General features: G+C 43.6%; 1 protein-coding gene across 3 annotated transcripts in view; it reads right to left on the minus strand.

The window, feature by feature from the left end:
- Positions 1–19251, minus strand: part of ptpra (protein tyrosine phosphatase receptor type A) — a 316897-nt gene that overhangs the window by 39725 nt on the left and 257921 nt on the right. For all 3 annotated transcript variants that reach the window (XM_041187767.1, XM_041187775.1, XM_041187757.1), the window contains 2 exons: positions 16286–16435; positions 5810–5903 (listed from right to left, as the gene is read on the minus strand). In XM_041187767.1, coding sequence (XP_041043701.1) covers positions 5810–5903; positions 16286–16435 — 244 coding nt within the window. The remainder of the gene's footprint in view (positions 1–5809; positions 5904–16285; positions 16436–19251) is intronic.

Here is a 19251-nt window from a genome sequence, read left to right on the forward strand (position 1 = left end):
TGTCACTTGTTCCATGTTGTTCTTTCACACAATGCCACCCTTGTTCTGCTATAATCACATGCCGCTTTCTTACCTTTAAGCCACTATTAGCACCTTTTTTAGCACTCGCCACTACCATTAACACTCCCTTTGTCCTTTATTTCATGACATCTTTGTCAATCCCTCATTTGTCCCGCCCATCACTGACTTTCTATCCAGCTTCACTTGCCCCACTTCCCCTTAAACAATATAAACTTAATCACTTTTCCATTTCTCCTCAGCTCTGAAGAAGGGTCATATGGACTCGAAAAGTTAGCTCTGTTTCTCTCTCCACAGATGCTGCTAGACCTGCTGAGTTTTTCCAGCATTTTTTGTTTTTGCTTTAGTTTCTTGACTCAGGTGCACCTGAACCACACAAGCAAGCCATAAAAATTCACCTAACAATTTAGAATGAGGGTCTACACAGGTTGAATATTTCAGGATTCACAGAAGAGCTAAAGGATTCCCAGAAGATATGGATTACGTTGGAAGACTGGTTCAGGATCAGGTAAAGCTTCCATATTCATTGTCTATAGTTCATGTCATTTTGACAACAGCCTACAGAATCCATAGATTACTTTGTCAGCACATGCAGAGAAAAGGGTACTTACTGTGAGTTTTCAAATGCAGAACTAGCAGACAGAATTGTTGAGTTGGTGATCACATCCACTCCCATGGAAGCACTGTAGAAAGATCTGCTAGACAAGCCCAAAACACATAGCATCCAAGAACTACTCAAGGGCAGATCCAAGTACAAAGTGATCCTCACAGGTCAGTGAAACTTACCAGTTCCTAAGCACAACCCAAATCGTTGACTCACTTATTAGAACACCCAAACCTAGCAAGCCATGTGGAATTTGGGGCCTTCTGCATGCGCCAAGGAAATGCCCAGTTTTCCATCAATGCTGGCATAGTGATAATGTCATTAAACTAGTAATCCAGAGGTCCATGCTAATGCTCTGTGGACATGGGTCAAATCCCACCATGGCAACTTGTAGAGTTTGAATTCAGTTAAGAAATCTGGAATATAAAGCTAATCTCAGTTAAAAAAAAGCCCATCTGGTTCACGAATGATCTTTAGGAAAGGAAAATTGCCACCCTTACCCAGCGTGGCCTACATGTGACTCCAGACCCAAAGCAATGTGGCTGCCTCTTAACTGCCCTCTGAAATGCACTAGCCAGCCACTCAGTTCAAGGGCAATTAGGGATGGGCAACAAATGTTGATCTTGCCAGTGATGCCCACATTCCAAAAATGGTTAAAAGGGAAACAAATACATGAGGTGACTGACAAACCAGAAAATGACAATAATGTGCACACCGAGACGATGGAGCACTGTATATGTTTCACACTGCCAATTTTATTGAAAACATAGATACTATCACACCATTTGAAGTATTTGCCAAGATTCAAACTATCTGCCCTCGAAGTTGGTAATTACTTGTTATTGGCCAAACTTGACATAGGGGCAAGTTTCAATATGAATTCTACCCCTGCGTGTTCTAAAAGACATGTATCCACAGGCATGGAAGGCCATGGAGAAACCTACGACTGCAAAACTTTCAGCGTACAATGGTTCACTAATTTCATGCGCAGGATCCATAGTCCTAGAGTGCAAGTACAATCAATCCTCCTAGGTGCCAGGACTAATGATTGCAGGTCCATCGGCATGGTGTGACTTCACACTAATGACGATCTATGGAATCATTCAGACCTCATATGGCAGATCAACCTCAGAAACAACTCCTATCGACTCAGTTCACAACCTATCAAAATATTTAGAATGTTTTGACAAAATTGGCAGTTTCAAGGGAGCTGCAACATTACAATTGCAGAAGAATGCAAGTCCCTCAATTGATCAACCATGTAAGTGCAGCATCTGCTTTCAAGGCAAATTAAAGGGTGAACTAAACAAAATAGAGAAAGAGAAAATCATTAGAAGAGTACAAGAGAACACCGATTGGTGCAGCTCAATTACCTGGATCATAAAGGAGGACACATCATTGATCTTATGCCTCGGTTCACAATGTTTAAATGCAGCTTTGAAATCATGTCCTTGCAAAATACCCACATTAGAAGAGTTAAATCAGAGATTTGCAGGCACAAAAGCTGTCTCAAAACTTTATGACAAGCATGGCTACTAACAGCACTGTAGGTGTACCTACATCACAGGGGTTGCAGCAGTTCAAGAAGGCAGCTTAGTACCACCTTCTCAAGGGCAATTAAGGATGGGAATAAATGTTGGCCTAACCAGCGAAGCCCACATCCTGTAAATTAATTTTTAAAAAGTACATCTCACGAGATGTCCCAAGAGCTTTCTACATTTAGAACCCCGTTCAGGCAATACTGTTTTCAATTACTTCCTTTTGGGCTGTTAGCCTTTACATGCCCTGTGCCTGGATGTATCTGTATGGCTGATGACATTGCGATTGTAGGAAGAACAAAGCAAGAACATGACCATAATCTGCACTTATTGATGAAAGCGACATGTAATGAAGTATTGGTGTTCAACAGTCTGAAATGTGGCATCAAAGTGCGGCACATCAATTCATTCAGTTCTATTTATTCCAGTGCTGGCATATGTCCTGATCCAAGCAAAACAGAGGATCCTAAAGCCATGCCAGATCTTCAAGAGAATTTTGCTCAAAAATCATCAAAGCTAAGGGAATTGTTGAGAAAAGATGTGTCTTTCCTGTGGCACGAAGACCACCAATACCTCTTCAAAGCACTGAAACAGTCATTATCAGAAGCATCAACATTGCAATTTTACGATCCTAGAGATACAACCGCCCCTGGAAATAGATACCCCACTGAAAAGGTCTGGGAGCATGTATATCAAAAAAAAGGCAAACCACTTGCATTTGCTTCAAAATCTCTGTCTGTAACGCTTTCCAACTACATTAACATTGAGTGGGAAACATCAGTTTTAGTATTAGGAATCATGCGTTTTCATACCTATCTGTTTGGCAAAAGATTAGTGGTAGGGGCCGATCACAAGCCACTGGAGATGATTTGACAAAAACCATTGACTGGTGCACCGTCAAAATTACATCATCTCTTGATAAAGATTCAAAGTTATCACCTAAGACTAGGTACAAGCCAGGAAACTTGATGGTCACATCAGATACACTTAGATTGCCCAACCCAGCGAAAACAGAAGATATATCCTTGGATCTAGAAGTTGACTTCACTGACATTGAACTTGAAGATGTTCTCTAAATTGATCAGGTACATTTGGCACAACATAAATACTAGCAGCTATAAGAAGAAACAGTGTAAGGTTTCACACTACAGAAACTGTGAAAAACTATCAAAGGATGACCTGGCTCAACGAAGCACGTCCAAGAACTTGCGAGATCATTTTGGCCTTACCAGCATAAGCTAGGCATCTCCCGGAGTCACATTTATAGACAGGCAGGTCATCATACTGGAATCTTTGCAACCTGATATTCTTCAGCAACCTCATCAATCACAAATGGACATAGATTGGACAAGACAACTTGCAAGCGGGACAGCCTATTGACTAGGTATGAACAGTAACATTCAAGTCGTTGTCAGGAAGTGCAAGGCTTGGCAGGAGCACATGCCATGTCAGCACAAGAACCACTGATTTCACATGAAGTTCCTAACCATCCTTGGTCCAAAATTGCATCTGATCTCTTTCATGTCCATGGCAGTGACATCATTGTCATCATCAACTACATTAGTAAGTACCCCATTATTCGACAATTGCACAATACTTCAAACACAACTGTTGCGCGTATTCCAAGTTCTATTTTCAGATTATTTGGTGAGCCAAGAGAGATCGTTATGGATAATGGTCTGCAATTTATTGGTAATCCATTTCAGGGTATGATAGAGAAGTGAAATATCAATCACATTACTTCTTCTCCTCAGATCTAACAGTTTAGCTTAATGAATGATTTGCATGGTGAAACCCCTAATTCTCAAATGTACACAGACCAAGCAAGATCTACACATTGTAATGTTACATCTGGGAGCGACACCTTTAAATGCAACTATTCCATCACTGGCAGATGTCTGAGTGCCAATTTACCGACTCTTAACCATTCTCTCTCTCAGAAACTAGAGAACAACTTTTAAAACTGCAAAAGAAGGTAACCAACGTGCATGATAAAAATGCGGATACAGGATTGCCAAGTTTAGAATTGGGACAAGGTCGCAGAAGGTACACGGCAACCAGCCGAGGTGACAAACAATTGTTCGGAACCAAGGTCCGATTAAGTCATTATATACAAAGGCGCAAAGATGAGACATAACTGAGGACAAATCAGGTCCATTCCAGCTTCTCTGCCACATAACAGTCCTCTTGTATCTAGGACAAGATCCAAAATGCAACATTCACAAACGACAATCCAACAGACCACTGTTGGGAAAGCAACATGCCATCACTAGAAAGCAAGTGTGTCATGTGATCCAGCTTCAGGTTCACTTTGGCCTGTAAGCAGAAAACAACACAGCTCTGATATCTCTAAGCTTTCTACCTTTGTATAAATGTTCTTATGTACCTAGTCTAAACAAATGAACTCATGACGTATTTACATAACCCCTTTTGAATGATTAGTGTCTTTTTATCATTATCAAAACAGGGCAGCACAGAGGAAGAAATTTTGGCATGGTGCAACTTTTGAGTCATATACAATTTCTTGGAAAATGTGTCACAGCAATGGTTGTTGCAAGTTTCAAGAAAATTCCAAGTGATGATTTCCATACACAAATTTCATAAAATACTTGAAGATCAACAGATTACATAAGTCACCTGAAAAAAACGCTGAAATATTCCTACTAACTTGAACACAGCTAGGGCATACTTAACCTTGCAGCACTGAACAACATTTCATGGTCCGAGGAGCAGCAAGCAACTTGTGTTTGCTTAAAAGAGGCCATTTTGACACATCTCATGTTTGGGTCCTCAACATATTTGCTTGGGCAAAGTTCAGATCATATGAACAGTACGTTGAATGTTGTAAGCATTAGTAATTTTCTGCAGTTTTACTAGTTAATTGATTTTGCACCACATGCAGCACCTTTCCAATCTGCTCGCTGTACCATTTTCCTCGTTTGTCAAGTTTCCGACTATTAATAAACAAGATACGTCATTCTGCCCCTCAAACCTGTTCTGCCATTCATTTTGAACACGGTTGATTTATAGTTTAACTCTATCGAGCCCCACCTAGGTTTTGTAATCCTTAATACCCGTGTCGACCAAAAATCTATCCAACTCAGTTTTTAAATTTTCTAACTGACCTAGCCTCAACTACTTTTTGAGGAAAGACTGCATAATTTTGGTGAAACTGCCCTGAACATGCAATATATCTTCCCAAGGTGTGATGTCCAGAACAGAATTTAATACTCGACTAACCAGAGCTCTTATCCCTTTTTATTCTAGTCCTAAGATTAAAAACCAACATTCAATCACCTTTTTAATTTTCCTTTGCATTTCTGCACAGCTTTTAGTGAGTTCTGTACTCTTTTTTTCTTTGTTAATCTGTTAGTTTTAAATAGGCTAGGTATAGATTTTTGAGGTGGGAAATTGGAGGCTGCAAAGTTTTGCACGGTTTCCTTAGTTGGCCTTTAGCAAAGCATTCATGACTAATATATGGAACTTACTTTATTCTTCTTTATCCTGGAGCACACAAGGGAGGGACTAGAAGTGGCTGAATAATTAACAGTATTCCTCCATACTAACACTTCAGTTTTGCATGTAATAACTGGAAGTATTTCTGAATTGAAGCACAAGTAGCATTCTTGCTTTTAAATGAAGGTCTTACATGGGATGATCTGAAGAACTCTGTTTTTCTTCATGTTGGCTGGCAAATTGCCTGTCCTCATCTTGTCATTCTGAATTTTGATTGAGGTCAGTTTCTAGAAGAAGATAACCACCAAATTCAATCTGTACCTAATAACATCCATGACAAGATTTTTTAAACTGGCATTAAAGAACATGCAAAATACAATTCCAATAGCTGCTTTTGATAAGGAGTAGTGCATTATCAGAATTTTCTAACAAAAGGTCACCGATAAGAACTGTTTCTCCCTCCAGAGATGCTGCTTAATCTGCTCATTATTTCCAGCATTTTTGTTATATATAATTCTATTGTTGTTTTGTCAGGAATAAGCACAACAGTTTCAGGTTCCAGCCAATATCAACAACAACTTGTGTTTACGTAATGCCTTTAACATAATAAAACATTCCAAGGTGATTTACAAGAATCAAACAAAATTTGACACTGAGCCACATAAGCAGATATTTGGCAGGTGACACAAAGGTAGGTTGTTACAAGTGCCATAATGCAGAAAAAGGGTAGAGAGGTGATGAGGTTTAGGGAGGGTATTCCAAAGCATACAGACTTGGCAGCTGAATGCATGGAAACTAGCAAGGGAGTAATTAAAATCTGTTAGCGTTTGCTTGGACTGTGTCATAACCAAAACCCTGTCCGACAGTAAGACAAGCACCAGACCTCATGGCAACACTCTCAGTCCAAACACTGGTACATGCTCGACTTCATCACATGTGCCATGACAAGTATCAATGGCTGCTGGACCAATTACTGCCTTATCTGTTTCTTTAATTCATTCATGGGATGTGGGCGGTGGTGAGCTGCCTTCTTGAACTGCTGCAGTTCATGTGGTGTAGGTACCCCCAAAGTGCTGTCAGGGAGTTCCAGAATTTTGATCCACCAACAGCGAAGGAACGGCAATATATTTCCAAGTCAGGATGGTGAGTGGCTTGGAGGGGATCTTCCAGGTGGTGTTCCCATACATCTGCTGGACCTGTCCTTCTAGTTGTTAGTGGTCGAGGGTTTGAAAGGTGCTATCTAAGGAGACTTGGTGAGTTCCTGCTGTGCATGTAGATGGTACACACTGCTACCACTGGGCGTCGGTGGTGGAGGGAGTGAATGTTTGTGGATGGGGTGTCAATCAAGTGGGCTCCTTTGTCTTGGATGGTGTCAAGCTTCTCGAGTGGTGGTGGAGTTGCACTTATCCAGGCAAGTGGAGAGCATTCCATCAACTCCTGACTTGTGCCTTGATGGTGAACAGACTTTGGGGAGTCAGGAGGTGAGTTACTAGCTGCAGGATTCCTAGCCACTGACCTGCTCTTGTAGCCGCAATATGTATTTGGCTGGTTCAGTTCAGCTTCTGGGCAATGGTAGCCCACAGGATATTGATGGGGGGAGATACAGCAATGGTAATGTCATTAAATATCAAGGGGTGATGGTTAGATTCTCTCTTGTTGGAGATGGTCATTGTCTAGCACTTCTGTGGCATGAATGTTACTTGCCACTGGTTAGCACAAGCCTGAATATTGTCCAGGTCTTGATGCATTTAGACATGGACTGCTTCAGTATCTGGGGAGTCACGAATGGTGAACATTGTGCAATTATTGACAAACTTCCCTACCTCTGACATTATGATGGAAGGAAGGTCAATGATGAAGCAGCTGAAGATGGTTGGGCCTAGAACATTACCCTGAGGAACTCCTGCAGAGATGTCCTGGAACTGAGGTGATTGACCTTCAACAGCCATAACCATCTTTCTTTGTGCAAGGTATGACTCCAACCAGTGGAGTGTATTCCCCTGATTCCCATTGACTCCAGTTTTGCTAGGCCTTCTTGATGCCATACTCGGTTAAATGCCGCCTTGATGTCAAGGGCAATCACTCTCACCTCAGCTCTTTTGTCCATATTTGAATCAATGTTGTAATGAGGTCAGGAGCTGAGTGGCCCTAGCACAAAACAAACAAAGCATCAGTGAGCAGGTAATTGCTCAGCAAGTGCCTCTTGATAACACTGTTCATGACTCTTCCATTTTCTAATGATCGAGAGTAGACTGATGGGACGATTATTGGCCCGGTTCGATTTGCCCTGCTTTGTGTACACAGGATATACCTGGGCAATCTTCTACGTTGTCGGGCAGATGCCAGTGTTGTAGCTGTACTGGAACAGCTTGGCTAGGGGCGTGGTAAGTTCTGGAGTACAAGTCTTCAGTACTGTTGCCGGATTATGGTCAGAGCTCATAGACTTTGCAGTATCCTGTGCTTTCAGCCGTTTCTTGGTATCACGTGGAATGAATCAAAATGGCTGAAGACTGGTATTGCTGATGCTGGGGACCTTCAGAGGAGGCTGAGATGGATCATTCACTTGGTACTTCTGGATGAAGACTGTTGCAAATGTTTCAGCCTTATCTTTTGCACTGATGTGCTGGGCCTCCATCATTGAGGATGATCATATCTGTTGAGCCTCCTCTTCTGGTGAGTTGTTTAATTGTCCACCACCATTCATGACAGGATGTGGCAGGACTGCAGCACTTAGATCTGTTATGTTGGTTGTGGATTCTCTCAGCACTGTCTATTGTTTGCTGCTTATGCTATTTGGCACACAACTAGTCCTGTGTTGTAGCTTCACCAGGTTGACACCTCATTTTTTGGTATACCTCGTGCTGCTCCTGGCATGCCCTCCTGCACTCTTCATTGAGCCAGGGTTAATCCCCTGGCTTGGTGGTAATGGTACAGTGGGGAGTATGCCAGGCCATGAGGTTACAGATTGTGATTGAGAACAATTCTGCTGCTAACGGGCCACACACCTCATGGTTGCTCAGTCTTGAGTTGCTACATCTGTTCAAAATCTATTCCACTTATCGCAGTGGTAGTGCCACACAATACGATGGAGAGTATCCTCAACGTGAAGATGGGACTTCATCTCCACAAGGACTGTGTGGTAGTCACTCTTACCGTTACCGTCATGAACAGGTACATTTGTGGCAGATAGGTTGGTGAGGATGAAGTCAACTGTGTTATGTCCTCTTGATGGTTCCCTCACCACCTGCCACAGACACAGTCTAGCAGCTATGCCCTTTAGGGCTTGGTCTGTAGTGGTGCTACTGAGCCACCCTTGGTAATGGATATTGAAGCTCCCCACCCAGAGTGCATTGTGCACTCTTGTCAACCTCACTGCTTCCTCCAAGTGGTGTGCAACATGAAGGAGCACTGATTCATCAGCTGAGGGCAAGGCAGTACATGGTGGCAGCAGCAGGTGGTTTCTTTGCCCACGTTTGACCTGATGCTCGAGGCTTCATGTGGTCTACAGCCAATGTTGAGGACTCCCAAGGCAACTCCCTCCTGATTGTATACCACTGTGCTGCCATCTCTGTTGGATAGGACATATTCAAGGATGGTGGTGTCTGGAAGGTATGATTCCATGAGTGTGGCTATGTCAGGCTGTTGTTTGACTTGTCTGTGAAACAGGTCTCCCAATTTTGGCACGAATCCCCAGATGTAAGAAGGACTTTGCGGGTCAACTGGGCTGAGCTTGCCATTGTCGTTTCCGGTGCTTAGGTCGATGCCAGGCTGTCCATCCAGTTTCATTCCTTTTAGACTTTGTAGTGGTTTGATACAACTGAGGGCTTGCTAGGCCATATCAGAGGGCATTTAAGAGCCAACTATATTGCTGTGGGTCTGGAGTCACACGTAGGCCAGACCAGGTAGGGAGGGCAGGTTTCCCTCCCTAAATGACATTAGTGAACCAGATGGGTTTTTGTAACAATTGACAATGGTTTCATGGTCATCATTAGACTTTTAATTCCAGATTTTTTTGAGTTTAATTCAAATTTCACCATCTGCCATGGTGCAATTCAAACCCGGGTCCCCAAAGTATTAACCTGGGCGTCTGGATTACTAGTCCAGTAACAATACCACTACGCCACTGCCTCCCCAAAATTCTATCTACTATTTCCTTCAGCCCAGCCCCCAAACAACAGAAGTAATACTGAAAGAAAATTATCAAGGACCTCAAAGATGCTACCAAGGTTGCACTTTTCAGCCAGAGCCTCACCACCAACTTTTCAACTTCCAGCCACCAGCACCTATACTGTGCCCATAGTGCTAGGTCGACTCTCAAATCCAACGTAACATGCACCTGTGAAGAGGTCCTTGGGCTCTAGTTGCCTGGAAACCTAGCCACACCTCAAGAGAAAAGCACCAGTCCTACAGGCATCTGAAGGCAATGGTGCAGCATAAAACTCACAACATAAAAGAACAAATGGTGGCAAAAAACAGCACAGGAGACACAACAACAGTGGACACCAACAACAAAATGACAACAACAACAACAACAACCCATGCAGGGTTTCTTCTGTGCTCTCAAGCCAATCTATGGCCCAAGCGCTCAAGGGCCCACCCTGTTAAGAGCCAAGCATAGAGAGAAGCTCATCAAGGACGGGGAGGTAGCCAGTTGTCAATGACGAGAATGTCTTGAAGAATTCCTCAGCTAGACTCTGTCTTCAAATTGAACAACCTCAACTCTATTCCTTAATACCCCATCCAGCTGAGTTTTGGTGCCACTCCGATTTGCAGCTAAGTTGAAAAAATCATTTGACAGCTGAAAAACAACATAGCCTCTGGTGCAGATGGAATCCCTGCAGAAATTCTGAAACATGGCAGAGAAATACTCCTGGTAACATTGCACAACCTGATATCCGTCACCTGGCAAGAAGAGTGCATGTTGGAAGAGCTCAGGGATACTGTAATGCTGACTATATTCAATAAGGAGACAAGCTAAATGGGTAACTATAGAGGGGTCTCCCTATTGTTGACCACGGGGAAGACGATTGTAAGGATCCTCTTCAATTGCCCCTTCCAATGATCTAAGAGTTCCTTCCATTGTCAGAGTCTGGTTTTCACCAAATGAAAGGCACCACAAGACATGATCTTCCAGCACGGCAAATCCAAGACAAATCAAGAAACACCAACAGCTGTACATGGCCTTTCTCGACCTCACAAAAGCCTTTGACTTTGTCAACTGTGAAGGATTATGGAGTATCCTCCCCAAATTTAACAGCTCTCAGAAATTTGATGCCACCCTCCACCTTCTCCACGATGACATGCAAGCTGCGATCCTCACCAACTTGACTATCCCAGAGCCTATCTCAGTCAAGACTGGGATCAAACAAAGCCATGTCATCGCACCAACCCTCTTGTCCAGCTTCCTTGCTGCAATACTGCACCTCACCTTCAGACAGTAAACTGTTCAAGCTACACCACCTTCAATCCAAAACGACTTGAACTCAATTACCTGCTCACTGACGCCCAATTTGGGTTACACCAGGGCCACTCAGTTCCTGACCTCGTTACAGCCTTAGTTCAAACATGGACAAAAGAACTGAACTCCCAAGGTGAGGTGAGAGTGATTACCCTTGAACATCAAGTCCGCATTTGACAGAGTGTGGCATCAAGGAGCCCTAGCAAAACTGGAGACAATGGGAATCAGGGGGAAAACTCTCCGCTGGTTGGAGTCATACCTAGCACAAAGGAAGATTGTTGTGATTGTTGGAGGTCAGTCATCTCACCTCCTGGACATCAGCGCAGGAGTTCCTCCGGGTAGTGTCCTCGGTCCAACCATCTTCAGCTGCTTCATCAATGACCTTCCTTCCATCATAAGGTCAGAAGCGGGCATGTTCACTGATGGTTGCATGATGTTCAGCACCATTCGCGATTTCACTGATACTGAAGCAGTCCATGTCCAAATGCGGCAAGACCTGCACAATATCCAGGCTTGGGCTGAGAAGTGGCAAGTAACATTCATGCCACACAAGTGTCAGGCAATGACCATCTCCAACAAGAGAGAATCCAACCATTGCCCCTTGATGTTCAATGACATTATCCCCCATAACAACATCCTGGGTGTTCCCATTGACCAGAAACTTAACTGGACTAGCCACATAAATACTGTGGCTACAAAAGCAGGTCAGAGGCTAGGAATCCTGCGACGAATAACTCGCCTCCTGACTCCCCAAAGCCTGTCTACAAGGCACAAGTCAGGAGTGTGATGGAATACTCCCCGCTTGCCTGGATGAATGCAGCTCCCACAACACTCAAGAAGCATGACAATGTCCAGGACAAAGCAGCCCGCTTGATTGGCATCATATCCATAAACATTCACTCCCTCCACCACCACCGATGCACAGCAGCAGCACTGTGTACCATCCACAAGATGCACTACAGGAGTTCACCAAGGCTTCTTTGACAGCATCTTCCAAACTCATGACCGATACCATCAAGAAGGACAAGGGCAGCAGACAGATGGGAACACCACCACCTGAAGTTCCCCTCCAAGTCACTCATCATCCCGATTTGGAAATATATCGTCGTTCCTTCACTGTCGCTGGGTCAAAATCCTGGAACTCCCACCCTAACAGCACGTGGGTGTACTTAAACCACATGGACTGCAGTTGTTCAAGAAGGCAACACACCACCACCTTTCAAGGGCAATTAGGGATGGGCAATAAATGCTGGCCCAGCCAGCGAAGCCCACATCCTGTAAATGAATTTTAAAAAAAAACTTCATTTATCGAGGTCCTGTATGTAGATGACAATTGTGTGCATGCACACTCAGTTAATGAGCTCCAGGTCATTTTTGACTCCCCCTGAGGCGTATACAAAATGGGCCTTTCACGGAACACCTGAACAACTAAGATCCTCTTCCAACCAGCTCCCACAGCACAATCTGCCCCCAATCAAGATCAACAGTGAGATCCTGGAAAATGTGGACCGTTTTCCTGATCTTGAGAGGCTCATTTCGAAGAAGGCAGACATAAATGACAATATTTATCATTACCTCCTGTGTGCCAGCTCAGCCTTTAGCTGAGGAAAAGCGTATTGGAGGACCAGGAACTCAAACTGAAACTAAGGTCATGGTTTACCAGGCAGCAGTGATCCCCACACTCCTATATGCTTCGGAGACTTCATCAACCTACAGCAGGCATCTCAAAGAACTGGATAAGTACCACCAGAAGTGCTTCGCAAGATTCTCCAAAACTGATGGCAAATAAGGCAGTCCAACAGTAGCATTCTCTCCCAAATCATCATGCTCAGCACTGAGTCACCAATTACAAAACCAGGAACATACTGAGTGTATGTCTGACACCAGACTCCTGAAGCAACGACTCTACTAGGAACTCGGTTGTAGCAGGCGACTCCTAGCAGGACAATGGAAATGCTTTAAGGATGTCCTCAAAGCATCCCAGAAGAGATCAAAAATCCCCCCCAATTCATAGGTTGTGACCGACGAAAATAGAGAAGGTTCACTTGGCAACGCACCGAAAACACACCGAAACGCACCAAAAGAGACATCATCGGATAAATGCAGAGGCAAAGTTGAGGTGTCGGAGAGAGCTCACAAACCTCCAAACAACTCATTTACCTGACCCTCCAAGCACCACCTGCCCCATATCAGCCATCTCAGAAGCCATCGAGCTGGTTTGAAAGCAAGTCATCCTTGATCCCCAGGGACTGCCCAAGAAGAATTAAAATCAGAGATGTTCAAAAGGTCAGAATTGGAGCAACACAGATATCTGAAAGTTGCAGGGCTGGGAGAGATCAGAGATAGGGAGGGGAAAGGCCAGGGAATGGTTTGAAAATAAAGACGACCTGATAACAGCAGTCAGTTAGCGAACACAACAATGAGAGGTGAAGTGACTTAGTGTAAGTTAGGATTCAGATGACAAAAAATTAGATGATCTCTAATTTATGGAAGATGGAAGGCCAACCAGGGGTCCACTGGAATAGTTAAGTCTGGAGGTAACAAAGGCATGGATAAGGGGGAGTCAGGCAACAATATAGAGGTGGAAATAGTGTTAGTGAAGGCATGAGGTGTGTTATGGGGAGTTCACCTTTGGGGTTAAATATGACACCAAAATTGTGAACAGTTTGGTTCAACCTCAGACATTTGCTAGTGAGAGCTGGAGTCAGTGGCTAGGGAACAGAGTTAATGTCAGCGAATGAAGACAATGGTTTCAATTTTCCTAATATTTAGTTGGGAAGTATTTTAAGACTAAATGGTAGCTATTATGCAGAGTTTGCACTCACTGAAATATCTAATATATTAAAGAAAAAGATCACATAAATGACCAGTGATAATTTAAATGAGTCAGGTAGAAACCTTTTTCATGACCACCTGCAATGATTCAAAGAGGCTTTAGTGTATGGACTTCAAATACCATATGCATAGGCAAAACTTTGTAGTAAAAAAAGTACCCGAGTACAGTGGCTAGCTTTCCAGTTGGGACTGTAATCATTGTGGCATTTCTACGGATTAGAAACAGAGCATTTTGCTTTTCTTCAGAATTTGGCTGCTCTTTTGTAAGAAAACAGCAGGAAGAAATGTTAGAGGATGATAGTGAGCATGCAACACCTTAACAGAAAATAGATAAAGATAATAAACTCAATCAGGAAGTTAAAAGCAAAATACTGCGGATGCTGGAAATCTGAAATAAAAACAGAAAATGCTGGAAAAATGCAGCAGGTCTGACAACATCTGTGGAGTCCATGTCCATCCCATCTCCCACGCCACTGCCCTCACACCTTCCCCTCCCTCCCAGAACCATGATAGGGTCCCCCGTGTCCTCACATTTCACCCCACCAGCCTCTGCATTCAAAGGACCATCCTCCACCATTTATGCCAACTCCAACATGATGCCACCACCAAACACATCTTCCCCTCACCCGCCTTGTCAGCATTCCATAGGGACCGTTCCCTCTGGGACACCCTGGTCCACTTCTCCATCACCCCTAACACCTCATCCTCTTCCCACAGCACCTTCCCATGCAATCGCAGAAGGTGCAACACCTGCTCTTTTACCTCTTCACTATCCAAGTGTCCAAACATTCCTTGCAGGTGAGGCAGTGCTTCATTTGCACTTCCTTCAATTTGGTCTACTGCATTCACTGCTCCCAATACGGTCTCTACATTGGGAAGTCTAAACGCAGATTGGGTGGCCGCTTTGTGGAACACCTTCAGTCAGTCCGCCAGCATGACCCGGACCTTCCTGTCACTTGCCATTTCAACACCCCATCCTGCTCTCATGCCCACATGTCTGTCCTAGGCCAGCTGAAATGTTCCAGTGAAGCCCAACGCACACTGGAGAAACAGCACCTCATCTTCTGATTAGGCACTTGACAGCCTTCTGGACTTAACATTGAGTTTAACAACTTCAAACCATGAACTCTCTCCTCCATCTTCACCCCTTTTTAAATTTTTTAAAAAATATATGCTTATTTTTTATTCATTGTTTTAACCCCCTTTTTATCCCATTTCTATCCTTTTTCCCCAACCACCGTGTCCTCCCCCCCACCCCACCCCCAAAAGAGCCATCTGTCACTTGTTTCTAATTTATTATTTCACAAACTGCTGACCCCTGGTTCTGCTATTCACTCATTCTGCTTTCTTATCTTTATGCTACTATCAGCACCTTCTTCAGCTCTTATCACTACCATTAACACTCCCTTTGTTTTGTGTCCATGACATCTTTGCCAATCTATAGAGTCTTAGAGGTCGACAGCACAGAAAAAGGCCCTTCAGCCTATCGAGTCTGTGCCGGTCAAACAAGTGCCTAACTATTCTAATCCCATTTTCCAGCATTAGGCCCATAGCCTTGCATGCCATGGCATCGCAAGTGCACATCCAAATATTTCTTAAGTGTTATGTGGGTTTCTGCCTCTATCACCCTTCCAGACAGTGAGTTCCAGATTCCCACCACCCTCTCTCCATATCCTCCACCTATTGCTGACCTTCTATCCTGCTTTACCTGCTCCGCCCCCCTTAAATAGTATAAATTCCATCACTTTCTACTTCTCTTCAGCTCTGAAGAGAACTTGAACCCGACAACTTGTGAAAGTGGAACTGAGCCACAGACTATGCAACATCTCCTGCAATGCCTATCGCTAGAGGAACCCTGCACTGTTGCAGATCTTGCCGAATTCAACAACAGGGCGCAAAAATATGTGTCCAATTCTGGCTGGGCCATGTATAGACTGTCCATAGACATGATAAGAAGAAGCTCTGAAGAAGAGTCATTGATGTAAGACCTGGATTTTTCCAGCATTTTCTGTTTTCAAACAGGAAGCTGTGTACCATATAGTGTTTCACAAAAACAAAAATTTTAAATAATTTCTTTCCATTGGAAAAACATGAGTTAATGCAGCCTTTCATCCTGACTAGACTTCATAATGTGACCCAAATAAATAATTTCAAACCTTAATTTATCACTGCTCCCACAGTAGATCAAGTCCAATGATGCTACAAAGTTTTGTTTGTAAACCTTTGAAAGGCTGGATTGATTTAATCAACGGTCAACCCTTGAGTACAGTATCTGTGTCACAAATTAAGATTTAAGTTCTTTTAAAAAAGCACTAAAAGAATGGAAGACTTTTCGTGTAATAGATTTTTAGTTTAATAAATTGACAAGTGTCTCACCTTGAACTCTTCCTCCAGACCACTGCAACCTGATCCAGATACTCTGTTGTAAAGTTTCTGCAAATGGCTTTCAAGTGACGTCACTTCCAGCTCTGTGTCCCCATATAAATAATGCTCCAACAGTGCTTGATAGATAAACACGTATTGCATCTACAATGGAACAGCAACAAGTTTACTTACATCAGCCAAATATTGGAAAAACGGATGTAATCCAATCTTCCTGCCTCAAGTCCATGAATCCGCAGATTAGAGTGGCCAAGACAAAAAGGTCTGAAAACATTTCGTGACAAGAAATCATGCAATTATAGCACTTATGAGCTGTAGTTTTTTTCTTATTCATTCACGGGATGTGGGCTTCGTTGGCTGGGCCAGCATTTATTGCTCATCCCTAGTTGCCCTTGAGGTGGTGATGATGAGCTACCTTCTTGAACCACTGCAGTCCAGGTGGTGTAGGTACAGCCACAGTGCCGTTAGGGAGGGAGTTCCAGGATTCCAGCGACAGTGAAGGAACAGCAATATATTTCCAAGTCACGATGGTGACTGACTTGGAGGGGAGCCTCCAGGTGGTGGTGTTCCCATCCATCTGCTGCCCTTGTCATTCTAGGTGGTACTGGTCATGGGTTTGGAAGCTGCACTCATCTAGGCAAGTGGGGAGTATTCCATCACACTCCTGACTTGTGCCTTGTAGATGGTGGACAGGCTTTGGGGAGTCAGGAGGCAAGTTATTCGTCACACGAGTCCTAACTTCTGACCTGCTCTTGTAACCACAGTATTTATACGGCTAGTCCAGTTCAGTTTCTGGTCAATGGTAACCCCCAGGATGTTGATTGTGGAGGATTCAGTGATGGTAATGCCATTGGGTGATGATTGGATTCTCTCTTGTTGGAGATGGTCATTATCTGACACTTGTGTAGCATGAATGTTACTTGCCACTTGTCAGCCCAAGCCTGAATATTGTCCAGGTCTTGCTGCATTTGGACATGGACCGCTCCAGTACCTGAGGAGTCACGAATGGTGAACATTGTGCAATCAGAGAACATCCCCACTTCTGACCTTGTGATGGAAGGGAGGCCATTGATGAAGCAGCTGAAGATGGTTGGGCCGAGGACACTACCCAGAGGAACTCCTGCGCTGATATCCTGGAGCTGAGATGACTGACCTCCAAGAACCACGACCATCTTCCTTTGTGCTAGGTATGACTCCAACCAGTGGAGAGTTTCCCCCGCCCCCCCTGATTCCAATTGACTCCAGTTTCACAGTCACAAAAAGTTAGTATGCAGGTACAGCAAGTGACTAAGGCGGCTAATGGAATGCTATCCTTTATTACCAGGGGAATTGAACATAAAAGTATGCATGTTATGCTTCAGTTATACAGGGCACATCTCGAATAGTGTGCGCAGTTTTGGTCTCCTTATTTAAGGAAGGATGTCCATGCATTGGAGACAGTTCAGAGCAAGTTTGCTAGATTGATAACTAGAATGAGCGGTTGTCGTATGAGGAAAGGTTAGAAAGACTGGGCTTTTTCCACGGGAGCTTGGAAGAGTGAGGGGTGACTTGATTGAAGTGTTTCAGATCCTGAATGGTATTGATAAGGTGGATGTGGAAATGATGCTTCCTCTTGTGGGTGAGTCCAGAACTAGGCGGCACAGTTTTAAGATTAGGAGTTGCCCTTCTAGGACAGAGATGGGGAGAAATTTTTTCTCTGAGGGTTGTGCAACTTTGGAACTCTGCCTCAGAAGGTGGTGGAGGCGGGGTCATTGAATATTTTTAAGGCTGGGGTAGATTGATTCTCTTGCCTAACAAGAATCTAAGGTTACTGGGGGTAGATGGGAATTTAGAATTTGAAACACAAACAAACAAATCAGCCATGATCTTAATGAATGGCAAAGCAGACTTGAGGGGTCAAATGGGCTACTTCTGCTCCTAGTTCATATTTGTGTATGATCTTTCAGGTTTGAAGCAAAGAACTATGGCAGTGCCTCACAAATTATTTTCCAATGTGAGTTCATTTTAATTCACCAACACCTTCTAAAGGGCAATTTGGGATAGGCAACAAATGCTGGCCTTGCCAGCAATGGTCACATCCCAAGAAAGAATATATAAAAACACCAACTCTTGAAAGTTAATATGACTCTAGACCCCAGCAAAAACAAAACAGCAATGTAAGAGCATAGTAACTAACACTCAGTATATATTTAAAGTTCACTTATTAGAGACCAACATTGAATAAGACATCATGAAAATATGAAAATCCATGTTTTTAAAGTACTGTGCAAAAATATTATTGTATATATAATGAATTCATGTAGGTTTCAGCCTAGCTCTCCACATACCCTGGTGACAGAAGATTCAGTGGAGCCCCTCTCCCCACCAGCAGGCACACTCTTCCGAGCCCCCTTTTCCACACACCAACCCCTCTCCCACTCAGCAGCCCATCTCCACAACACCCCTCAGACCTCTGACCAAACCTCCCCCTCACCCCGTCACACACTCAGCAGCTCCTCTTCCTAAACACAATCCCCCAATTTCTCACTCTGTAGTCCCTCTTCCCAAACCTCCTTCCCCTACTCACTCACTAAACCTGGTCTGCCGAGCCCTGAGACTCAGGATCCACTGCCTCCATCCATCAAGACTCGGGCTCCACTGCTAATATAAAATTAATATAAAATATTTTTGTTTTTTTCCAATAATTTATACAGATTTTTCTTTTCCCACCTATTTCCATTATTTTTAAATGTATTTCCACCCATTGTTTTATCTCTACCTTTTAGCCTTTTTAGTATTCCTTCACCCCACCCCACCCCCACTAGAGCTATCCACACCTTGTTTGCCCTGCTTTCTACCCTTAATTAGCATATTCCTTTAGGTATTATCACCACCTTCAATACCTCCTTGTCCTTTTGTCTGTGACATCTTTTGGTTATCTCCACCTATTACTGGCTTCTTGTCCCAATAACCGCCGCCCC

This window comes from Carcharodon carcharias, chromosome 1, assembly GCF_017639515.1.
Source record: "Carcharodon carcharias isolate sCarCar2 chromosome 1, sCarCar2.pri, whole genome shotgun sequence".
Classification (NCBI taxonomy): Eukaryota; Metazoa; Chordata; class Chondrichthyes; order Lamniformes; family Lamnidae; genus Carcharodon; species Carcharodon carcharias.